We start from the raw sequence: 12403 nt of genomic DNA, 5'->3' as shown, positions 1-12403 counted from the left end.
TTGGGTGTTTTGTTCTGAAAACATAATATTGTAAGAAGCAAAAACAACCAAAAAACAAAACAGATATATTCCTAAAGTTTGGTAGAAGCCACAAGTACTTGTGCAGTAGGGAAACAACTTTGGGACTCTCTCTTTCCAAGAGTTCTCCCTCAAGTTTGGCCAGCCACTGGAGGAAATGTTTTCCCTGTTAATTTCACTGCCTTGTAAAATACACCACTTCAAAAATTCAGTGGTAATTACGAATTGGAGGGGACTTCATCACAATCATCTTCCCTCTTACAACCCCAAGTGACTTTTGACTTGTAGGGATTAATTTTTAGTTTGAGTTCGCAGCTACATATGACAAGGTGGAAGAAAGGGAGAGAGCGGTAAACTACTATGGCTAAACATACAAACAGCTTTAGGGAAGTCTACCAGAGCAGCCACTAGTAATTGCTGGATAGACTAGACAAGGAAAAGCGAAGGTATGCTAAATGCTAGCAGAAGCTTTGGGAGAAGAGTGCCTGATCTATTAAGTGCAGAGAAGGGTAATGAGTGATTGTGACAGGAATAAATCCCAAGGACATTCCAGAAGTCTTAGAAAAGGACATTTAACTCTTCTCTAAACAGAGTTTGACCATTCAGGTAAAGTACGGCACAGTCTAATCCAGTTGCTGTGGTGACTGATGAATATAGTAAGTATAATCTCATTGCTCATTTGGAAATATGCTAGGCTATTTTTGTTCTGCCTGGATTTTATTTCTTAACGTGTTTGGCATATTCCAAATCCTGCCCCAAGTTCATCAAACAAAAATTGGCATTAATGTTGTCAGAATCCCTATCAATTATTTAGCAGGGTAGGAGGGATATTTCATTTACCACTTTCCACTTCCAATCTATTAAGCACCCAAGGAAAACACTAGTATTAGTGCCTTCGTGGGGAACACTGCCAGCCCCACAAATCTCTAGCTGTGGATTCTACTTCAGGTACAAACCTATAACTGTGGTGGATGTAGAAGCACTGCAAAAACTGAACCCTCCAAGTTCTGGGAACATATCTCCATGTTGCTGGGGGGGGGGGCTTTTTGCTTTTCCTTTAAGTAGGCATCCAGATCTCATAATGCAACATCCAGCAATTTCAAGAAAAAAACAAACCTTGGTGCTATGTGTCTTTTGTTGTTATCCATTAAAGGATTGGGCTGCTTTCCCTGTAAGCATTGCAAGCATCAGCTCTCAATTTGTAATTGTTCAGAAATCACAATGTTTTCCTTCTGTTCTGATTGCTAGACTGTGTCAAAATTGGAATACATTAAATGGGATGCCAAACAAGTGTGTCCTGGTTTCTGGTATAATGTAACATGTACAGTGGTGCCCCGCAAGACGGGCGCTCCGTTTGACGACGAAATCGCATCATGATGAACTTTTTGCAATCGCAAAATGATGTTCCCTATGGGGGAATTTCGCTTTGTGATTGGTTCCCTGCTTCAGGAACCGATCATCGCAAAGCGATGATTTTTTAACAGCTGACTGGCGGTTTCAAAATGGCCACCCGCTGTGTTTTTGCACAGATTCCTCACTGCACAGGCAGCGAAAATGGCTGCGCTATGGAGGATCTTCGCTGGACGGTCAGTTTGAAGCCCCTAGGAACTCACTAATCTGGTTTTAATGCGTTTCTATGGGCTTTAAAAAATCACATCACGACGTTTTCGTTCTACAGCGATTTCGCTGGAACGACTTAACGTCGTGATGCGAGGCACCACTGTATAGCTAAACCCAAGAACATCAGAATTCTCCATGTTTCTCTATTGTCTTGATGTTAGAAGGAAGCCTCATTGGTCAACAGTAAGTAACAACACAACTGATCTTACTTTTCTACTCAAAAGTGTGGTCTGCTACTTAACCATTTGTTAATTAGTCTGGATGTACGAAACCTCTGCAGAACTCTGTATTATACTTTAAGGGATCTTTATGACTAGTGGGAGGGTTTCTATGACTTGTCATTTATTTCTGCAACCAATATTTGAGCTTATGGGTGGTTTGAACATATTTGAGTTATCTGGTGAAAAAGGCTAGATTCCTCATAAATGTGTTGAAACTTGCTTATGGATTCAAATGTAGGTTAAAGAGAAAATATGAAATGTCATAAAAATCCTCCTCTATTGGTAACACATAGTTCCAATAGAAGCTAACTAAAACCCCTTTGATCCCTTTAGCATACCTGCAAGAAGCTCCCAAGTTTAGGACAATATGACTAGTACAAAAATAGAGATGAATACTCACGCAGAAAGATGCCACCATTCTGATAGGGAATGGCAAGGCAGGATTAACAGAAAAAAATTCTTAAGGATTAGTGGAGCTGCAGCTCCCACATGAGGCCATTTGCAAAACTGAAGCCTGGGACTCACAAGATAGCAAAGACATGCCTTTATATCTTTCTACAAACTTTGGAGTACACTCTGCAGTTCCTGAAACTTTTTTCACTGGCATTCCATAATTAATACAACTACATGTTGGGGAAGTGGATGCACTCTCTCAACACTTTCCCACAAAATTCTATTACTACTTTAATTAAAAAATAGGACACAGAGGAATGGAACAGAGTTGTACATTAGTTGGTCCCATATTAAAAAGGGGAGATGTGAAACTGGTGATGCTAGAACCGAGCAGAACTTCAATATGACCTTCAAGTATCCCTTCAATTTGTCAGCCCTTAAGCAAACACTGTCGCCTGGCCATTCTGTTTTTATAACCATAAGCTATTATTCCTTACTACATCTACACAACTATTCTCAAGTTATGATGTGGGGATGGAAGTGGGCAGTGGTTTATACTCTTAAAATGCAACTTCCCACCAGCCAGCATTAACCATTTTGCTCCTCAAATTGCTGGAGAAAACATGACTGTGTTTTCAGCTATTATTCATAGTCCATATGGCACAATTTGTGATGGGTGACGATACTCAAGTAAAATCCATCCACAAATGGCATGCAAAAAGTACGGTGGATAGTGACAAAAGGGTAGCTTAAGCCTACCCTTTTGAAACTTTCCCTAGTAAAAATATTTTTGCTCCTGAGGAATATTCCAAAGATTACCTGTACATTTTTCGACTTGAATGAAAAAGTAAAGCATAACAGACCTAGAATTTGAAGCTGCTTAGTGTGTAAAATATGGTACCTTCTAGCAGAGAATGGAACCAAGTGTTCAAAACTGCAGCAGGGCAAAAAAAGTGCTTTGGACAATATATACTTCTGGAAAACCTGGCCTAAATGAAGAATCTCAAAACCTACAGTCAATGATAGTTAGGCATCATTTTCAATTGAGCTTGTATAGGCATTCCCCCCTTTCCTATACTAGTCATGATTACTTGTAGAAAATTCAAACCATCTCTGCCTTGTATGATCAGTGTAGGAGAAAAAGAGCTGTTACTCCAATTGAGCCTTCTCTTCTTTCAAAAGCACTGAATACAGATTAATAAATGCTGATCTGTACATATCTACTAAGAAGTTTGCTTAGCTCAAGGGAGCATATTACCCTACTTGTGCCAGGCAAAAGTACGACACTAAGTTTCCTGAAAACACCATGCTGCATTATTTATTTTGCATACTTGGGTATTATTCCCTCCAGCATATCCACAGCATAGACTTCCTCCTCACAACAGACTTGTGAGACATCAGGCTGTCGTAGCATGACTTGCCCCTGATCACCAGAGTTTCATTGCTTCATGGAGACTCAAATTTGGATCTCAAGTCCCAGCTCAACACACAAATCCCTGCAACACATCAGTTCTCTTAGAAGCATCTTCCATTCCATGATTCCTTACACTTAATCTGGTAGAACTGCACTGGACTGGATTTCATCAGATGATTCTACCAGCAAGATCTAAGCCTGACAATCTAAACATAACTGACTGCAACAGAAAGAATACTTAAGTCTCTCATTTAAACCAGTAGACCTAGTAGTACTCTGCAGGTATAAACTTGCCATACATTTCTTTGGCTTCATCAGGATTTCTGTTTAGCAAATTAATCTAGTACATGTTTATATTTCATCTAAATTTAGAGTAATAGGAACATTCACGTGTGCTGCATATTTGCAGAAATTCAACACAGATTCTGTATAAAGCACTGCCTAATAGAAATATTTCCCCCAAAAAACAAACAAAAACCAAGAGGAGCACAGTTTCACAACCACGTTTAATTGAGCCTTTAAATGAGCTGAGAAACTGGAATAAGACAAACAGCACTGGAACAAAAATGTTTCTACTGGTCCTTTAATTCCTTCAGTCTTCTAATGGCAGATTTCACTGTCACTGCTGAAGTGGTACTGGAAAAGAAAGGAAATTGTCAACCTCAAAGGAGACAAAAATGCTCTCTGTAGATTCTTGCAAGCTAATGTTCATCACTGATTGATAGCCAAGATGAAGATGCTTAATCTGTCTTGTTTTTACTATAGACACTCCAGGCACGGATCAGGGTCAGAACATGAAGTTCAGAAGGAAAGACTTTGCATACTAGTCCAGAGGAAGCCCAGCCCACCAGCTGTTTATATACTCTGGGAAGGAAAGTAATTTTGGGCAATAGCAGGAAGGATTTGAACCCTCTGCAACTGAAACTTTTAAAATAAATGTAAATGTATCCACCAGATACCAGTAATGCTTGGCTTAGCCCTACACCAGCATTTTCAAAGTGTACAAAGGATAACCCACAAGCAGTGCGAGACTGCGCATGTGAAGGAGAGCTTGCCACAGCAGGGGGAACACCTAAACTTAAGTGCACAGCACAACAGGATACTGGCCATTGGTTGTTATTTTTTTTGGGGGGGGGGGAGGTGGAGATGAAGAAAAGTCATAGCCATGTTTAAAAGACAGTACTCAGGATGCTCTACTTAGATACTCTTTATCTTCCTTTTTCCTTCCAAGCAAGTCACATTTCCAATAGCTAAGTCATATCTATCATAAGAATGTATACAATTATGCTAGAAAATCAGCTACAAATCATAACTGTTTACCTCAAAGCAACTACAGTGGACCCTCGACTTACAGACGGCTCAACTTACACACTTTTCGAGTTACAGACTTCTCTGGCTGCAAAATTTAGATTCGACTTGCAGCCAGAGAATCGACTTACAGACCAGAAAAAAACCAAAATGGAATAAAAATAGAATAAAAACCACTGGTTATGGGATTAATCGGTTTTCAATGCATTGTAGGTCAATGGAGATTCGACTTACAGACTTTTCGACTTGCAGCCACCATTCTAATATGGATTAATTCCTTAAGCAGAGGGTCCACTGTATCCACTTTAAATGGAAACAAAAAATGTTCCCAGGATACCAACATTCCCCTTACCCCCATCATTAGTTTCCCTTACTTGTATGTCCAGGCACCACCAGCCACTGTTTTCATACATGAACCACAATGCCAAATACCAACTGCTTTCCTCTTCATTTTGGTCTGTAAGAGAAACATCACACCTAGTTATTTGCCCAAGAATGTCTATCACAGAAAGAAACAAAAATGCATTTTAGGATATTTTCCACCAATGCTTTATTCATAAAATCCAATTTTAATATGATTTTCAAATAAAATGACCATGCATTTTTACACTCTGCTTGCAAACCTGCACAACAAAGCAGGCACTGCAAGATGGTAAGAATGCATCCAAAGATATTATAGTTCAGGTTAGCATTTTATTACGTTTTTATCTTTACTTTCCTCCATATAGCTCACAGCATGGACCACGCCCTCAATTTATATTCACAAAAAGCCTGTAAGGGAGGTCAGGCTGAGCATGTGACTATCCCAAAGTTGCCCAGTGAATTTCATGGCTCAGTGGGACTTGAACCTGGATCTCCCCAATACTCTTTAAGATAAACTATCACATATAAAGATAACGCCAGCCTAGTTTATGTTTTGGGAAGAGTCTCCTTTTTATCCACCATGCCACCTTGGCTCTCAGTTCACTGACAATAAAAACAAATCCAATAAAACAAAAAACTATTTTGAATTTGGCATAAAACTGAGTTTTCCTCTCTAACTGATTTCATCACATTTTGTATGAGCAACCCATTCTGGTTCCTAAACATTTCAACACGAGAAAACAGGGATTCACGGACAAGTCTGATTCACACAACTGCATAATTTTATTTATAAGGAGCACAGGGGAAGCACTTGTAAGTTCCTGCTATGTTTCACAAAGGTACAGACTTTAAAGCCAAAGCTATCTATAGATAAATTGTTTTTTTACAGCACCTATCTCACATAAAAGAATATTCCACAGTATCTTGGACTTACAAGAGAACTTACATGAAAAAACTAACAGTCAACGTGATACACCTTTAAAATCTAAAGCAGGTTTCCAGGTACGGATGGATACTGTCAAAAGCTGAAGAAAAAGGGACAGCTCCTTCATATGCACTCCACCAGTGCATGGAAAGGCTTGGAACAGTGCCCTTACCTTGCCACAGAAAGAGCAGGTGTACTTGGCATGCTGGCTAATTTCAATTTTCTTTACCATCTTCCTCAGGGAAGCTCCATATCGGGTACCATATTTACCCACAATCCCAACCTTCTTGGTGCGCTTGGCCTGACAAAAGTAAAAAAAAAAAAAAAAAAAAGGCAAGTTGTTAGAATAATGAAAAAGTGAACTATATTTAATTCTAGAAAGAGATAGCCTGACTCCATGCATGTTTATTCAGATCCCAATAGTTCCAAGTGACTCCAATAAAAACTGGCACCCAAGGGAAAAAAAAACATTTTTCTTACTCCACCAGCATCTCCCCATCTTATTACTGTCAGTGTTAGCAGAACCTTAAACATAAATGCAAGTCTAAATTGGACATACTATTGTCAGTACCAATATATCCTTTTTAATTAAAAAAATGATAGACATGAAATCCACTGTAGGCTCTGCCAGGTTCACCCTTAAATGTATAAGTTAAAATGAGAAGAAAGCAGTTTGGCAAAAGCCTCTTCATATGAACTGCCACTCTTTCATTCATTTTGTAATTATCTGGTGCAGCCTATAAACATGATATTCTTCCAAATGCAATATGGAGAGCGAACTCAAAAGTCAACGGGATTTTGACAAACCAGATATTACTATGGATTAAATTTTAAAACACTAAAGACAAATAATTATGGCACATGCCCCCAACCCACGTACTCATTTCCAAATCTAATGAACTGTGAAACTTTCTTGAGCAGATAATGCCAAAGCATTTCAAACACAATAAGCACAATTATTCCAATCACTAATAAACGGTAGTGTTTTCTCTCAGTACAAAAACCTATGGGGTTTTAAGATGCTTAGATCTGGAAATACCAAAAGGGAAAAGTGTGCAGACCAGGAGGTACAGCTGAAAAGTGAGAACAACCAACCAAGGAAGTCCCCCGTATGGATTTCCAATAACATTTTTTAAAAAGTAGTTATACCATGTTTCCCTGAAAATAAGACAGGGTCCTTATATTAATTTTTGCTCCAAAAATGCATTAGGGATTATTTTCAGGGGATGTTTTATTATTATTTTTCATGTACAACAATCTACATTTATTCAAATACAATCATGTCATCTTCTTCTGGTTGCTGCACAAGGGTGGGGTTTCATTTAACTGGGGCTTATTTTTGGGGTACGGCTTATATTATGAGCATCCTGAAAAATCATACTGCTTATTTTCGGGGAAACAGGGTAGTGATGGGTCAATTTTACAAACAAGACTCACATCTGAGGGGTTGCTGAAACCTTTGACGCCAATTAAAAAACAACACACACAACACTGGTCCTCCCTAAGCCGGCATTAGGCAACAAAAGGCCATCCACAAGCCAGTTTCAACAGCAGCAGAAGAAAGACGCTCCCGATTCGGAGGCAGCTCCGAGGTACGAAGGAGCAAAGACCTGATAACCCCCCCCCCTTAAGCTTCCCCTCCCGCGCCCAGAATCCTCTTCTGTCCAAAACCTGGCCTACCGCCCAGCTGCTGCCAGTAACCAACAGCCCCCATCCACCCAGTCGAGGCCCCGTACCCCGAAAAAGGCCTAATATCCGGCTTTCTGAATAGTCGACTCCCCCTACTGTAAGCCTCCACTAACGGCCTCACGTGTGAGAAGAGGCCCAAGGAGGATGGCGGCGGATTAAAAACCACAAGAAGAATATAATCGGGAAGACGGTTCTCACCATTTCGCCGCTCCTGAGGGTCGAAGGAAGAAAGAAGGAAGTGCCCTCCGCGCACGCGCACTACTTGCTCCTCCCGCCACCCCAGACCGGAAGAAAAAGGAAAGGCACGTGGTGCAACCATAGAGAGAAAAGGGCACCGTGGGATTGTCCGCTATCCAGGAGGTGTATCGACTCAACGATCAGCCTCTCTAGGTGGTCCCACGTGAGGACGGGGTCCCTTAAAGGCACGCAGCTCCTCGGGAGGAATCCTAATACTGTACCCGAGCACTCTACGCTTTGGGAATCACTGCATTTGGCTCCCGACTTAAGCAGAGCCCCAAATAAGCTAGACTGGTCTTGGGGAAGTTTGGAGATAAAATGGCTAGTTTAATAGGTTAGTGTATTGATCTCATTGACTGCCAGCCCACTTTCCAGGCCAAACAGGAAGCCCTGAATCGAAGCTGGGCGCCCTTCTGGCCATCCAAGCGTTTGAGACTACAGGTTTCACCGTCGCGTGGTTTTGGCTAAACTGGATTGGGGGCCGAACATCCAGTCAGTATTCAAGGTTTTCCACCGCACACTAAATCGCATGGACTTCTAAAACCTTAAAAGATTTAGGGTGTCTGATTTCCTGTAATACTGCATTCAGAGGGTAGGTCGTAAGAGTGGATGTGAAATAGGTAAAGGGGTGGTAGAACAAACCATTTGCTTGGAAAATAAGACTGGTATTTTCAAATTATGTTGTCAGTTTTAAATCTGGGGACAATTAGGGCCACCTATGCTTGAATGGGAGGTGGTTTTCCTTTTTAAAATTTGTAACTTGAAAGCCCTTTGCCCCAAAGTCCCCAAATTTGATACAGAGTAAGAGCAGACTGCTGCAACAATGCCAAATTTGGTGATGATCTGAAGCCCAGTTTAAAACTTAACAAGTTTTTCTTTGAGCTGCCCCCATTTTTGTATAATTGCCTTATAGAATGTTGATTTGCTTTGCAATTAAAGGAATTAAAGAACCTCTTAATGAGGGTGAAAGAGGAGAGTGTCAAAATTAGTCTGAAGCGCAACATAAAAAAAAAACTAAGATCATGGCCACTGGTCCCATCACCTCCTGGCAAATAGAAGGGGAAGATATGGAGGCAGTGACAGATTTTACTTACTTGGGCTCCATGATCACTGCAGATGGTGACAGCAGCCACAAAATTAAAAGACACCTGCTTCTTGGGAGGAAAGCAATGACAAACCTAGACAGTATCTTAAAAAACAGAAACATCACCTTGCTGACAAAGGTCTGCATAGTCAAAGCTATGGTTTTCCCATAGCAATGTATGGAAGTGAGAGCTGGACCATAAAGAAGGCTGACCGCCGAAGAACGGATGCTTTTGAATTGTGCTGGAGGAGGCTCTTGAGAGTCCCCTGGACTGCAAGGAGAACAAACCTATCCATTCTGAAGGAAATCAATCCTGAGTGCTCACTGGAAGGACAGACCCTGAAGCTGAGGCTCCAATACTTTGCCCATCTCATGAGAAGAGAAGACTCCCTGGAAAAGACCCTGTCATTGGGAAAGTGTGAGGGCAAGAGGAGAAGGGGACGAAAGAGGAAGAGATTCTTGGACAGTGTCATTGAAGCGACCAGCATGACTTTGACCCAACTCCGGGAGGCAGTGGAAGACAGGAGGACCTGGTGTGCTTTGGTCCATGGGTTACAAAGAGTTGGACATGACTTAACAACTAAACAACAACAAAAAGAGATTTGTCAAGAATAAATCTGTCAGACTAATCTTATCTCATTTTTTCATTAGGTAACCTCCCTTGTAGATGGTGGGAATGTTATGAATGTAATACTGTATATCTTCAGCAAAGCTTTTGACAAAGTGACTCATGATACTCACATTGGTGATCTAAGTGTGGGACTAGATAAAACAGTTCTCAAATAAACAGTTGGTTACAGAATCATACTCAGCGTTTGCTTATCAGAGGATTCTCAAACTGGAAGGAGGCAACAAGTGCAAGATTCAGGCCTGGGCCTGGGTCCTCCAAGATTTTTATTACCCTGTTTCCCTGAAAATAAGACCTAACCTGAAAATAAGCCCTAGTATGATTTTTCAGGATGCTCGTAATATAAGCCCTGCCCCAACAATAAGCCCCAGTTAAGTGAAACCCCACCCTCCACCCTTGTGCAGCATTGTGCAGCAACTAGAAGAATATGACATGACTATAAAATAAAACATCCCCTGACAATAAGCCCCGATGCATTTTTTGGTGCAAAAATTAATATACCCATTCAATTCCATGATTCTATGATCCTAATCACACTTCGAGTGCAGCCAGATGGCAAAAAAGATGTGTATCTGATTGTACCAGAAAGGACCACTTTAATGAGAGCAGTCCCTTTAAAGCAACCCTGCCATCCACTGGGAAATTGCTTCAGACCAGCCTTCAAAAGTAGTAGCTCTATTGCTGAATCAAAAAAGGTCCAGCTTGGGCATGGACTGGGGTCAGGCTGGAGTGCTATTCCTGCATGCCATGTAATTACCCAGGAAGTAGCTCACACCAAATCACGCCAAAAGTGGCACAAACTGTGAACGATATGCCCATATATTCTCACTCTTACCTGGCCATAATTCCCATTCAATTCTGTGAATCTCTTCTTATGTAAGTGCATGTAGGCTTTGGCTACATATGTAATACCTAATTAGGCCCACAAGTTCCTTTTCTTGTGTGAAAGGAAACAAATGGTTATGCTTGCAAGATTCAAGAACAAAATCTGAATAATAGATATTAATTTTATTGGAACTAAACAAATCATTCACTGATTTTTCCTCTTCTATCATAATAAAAAAATAAGCATCATTTTTCTGTGACATCACTGTCCATAACCAAAATCATCAGTACGCCGTTTCTTGCATGGACTTTTTGTGAACAGGCTTCCTCCTTCTTCAGGAGATGCTGTTTGTTGACCAAACTCTTCACAAGCATCCACTGCTTCCACAAGCAGGGCTTCATCCAAGTCATCTGTTTCTTTTGAAAAGGCCCTCTGGAAAAGGTTTAAAATATTCTGCTGCTTTGGGTCCTGCAATGATATTAAAGGAGATATTTTTTAAAAAATAAGTAGACAAAAAATAATGAAATAAGTAATCCACAAGAAATGGGAGATGTACAGAGGAAGAGAGATGGAAAGAAGCACAGAAGAAATTCCAGATATCATCTCGTCCAGCAACCTGCCAATGCAGGAAATCGAGACTTCTATCATCCATGACAGATGGCCATATAACCTCTGTTTAAAAACATCCAACAAAGGAGTCTGCCACCTTTCAAGGCACTCCATTCCACTGTTGAATAGCTCCAATCATCACAAAGGGGCTCCTAATTGAATTTTTTTTTCTTGTAACATGAATCTTTTGGCATTAGTCCCACCCTCTGGAGCAGCAGCAAACAAATCTGCTCAATCTTCTACATGGTAGGCCTTTAATATGTGAAGAAAGCTATCACATCTCAGTCTTCTCCAGGCTAAGCTTACCCATTACCTCAACCATTCCTCATGGAGTTTGCTTCCCAGACCTTTTACTACCTTTGTTTCTTTTCTCTGGGCTCATTTTAGCTTGTCAATACTGTATTCTTCTTAAACAGTTGTGCCCAGCCATGTAATTTGTACTCCAGGTGAGGTCTAGCCAAAGCAGAACTGAGCAGACTACCATACCAAGCTTTCTCCCTCCACCCATTGTGTGAGTGCAGAAAAGGGGCACAGTGACATCGCACACTGACTTCTCAAGAGCAAAAACCGGAGCTTCTCGATCCAATTAACTGTAGCAATACCATTCAATAGATTGACTCAAGCATGGTTGCAGTTCCCCACAGGAAAGAGCACAGGTAAAGTCATGCTTTCAGGAGCTTGAATAATTGCCATTTCTCCAAAACTAGAGTTAATAGATGTTTGAGTAATGAGAAATTCACATACAGCCGGAGGCTTTGCTGGGACCCGGTTATTAGGGCCAGTGCAGATTTCCCAAGGAGATGATTAGGGTCTTACATTCAATCTCTGCTGTTTTGGGTGAACTTAAAATTGTCCTTTTAATTGTGTTCTTCTACCACAATAACTTAGTGTTCATACATTAATCTTGTTTTCCCAGTTACAGTTCTCCCCACCCTCTAGTTAAGTAAGTACCAATGTTCCTCTCTTCTTTCTTCCCTTATTGCATGGAGCACCATGCACCTTCGTAGAGATAGATAGATAGATAGATAGATAGATAGATAGATAGATAGATAGATAGATGATAGATAG

General features: G+C 40.7%; 2 protein-coding genes across 2 annotated transcripts in view; both read right to left on the bottom strand.

Moving 5' to 3' along the window:
- Window positions 1-4153: 4153 nt before the first annotated feature.
- Window positions 4154-8289, bottom strand: RPL37A (ribosomal protein L37a). The gene is made up of 4 exons (XM_020805204.3): window positions 8150-8289; window positions 6435-6563; window positions 5349-5431; window positions 4154-4302 (listed from the first exon to the last, which is right to left on the bottom strand). Exons 1-4 carry the CDS (start codon window positions 8150-8152, stop codon window positions 4239-4241), a joined length of 279 nt encoding a protein of 92 aa, XP_020660863.1. The 5' UTR covers window positions 8153-8289; the 3' UTR covers window positions 4154-4238.
- Window positions 8290-10893: 2604 nt separating this feature from the next.
- The window catches only part of SMARCAL1 (SNF2 related chromatin remodeling annealing helicase 1), a 42916-nt gene continuing 41406 nt past the window's right edge, over window positions 10894-12403 (bottom strand). The window contains exon 17 of the mRNA XM_020805216.3: window positions 10894-11194. Coding sequence (XP_020660875.3) covers window positions 10988-11194 — 207 coding nt within the window. The 3' untranslated portion in view covers window positions 10894-10987. The remainder of the gene's footprint in view (window positions 11195-12403) is intronic.

This window comes from Pogona vitticeps, chromosome 1, assembly GCF_051106095.1.
Source record: "Pogona vitticeps strain Pit_001003342236 chromosome 1, PviZW2.1, whole genome shotgun sequence".
Taxonomy (NCBI): Eukaryota; Metazoa; Chordata; class Lepidosauria; order Squamata; family Agamidae; genus Pogona; species Pogona vitticeps.
This window is presented reverse-complemented; position numbering and strand designations above follow the sequence as displayed.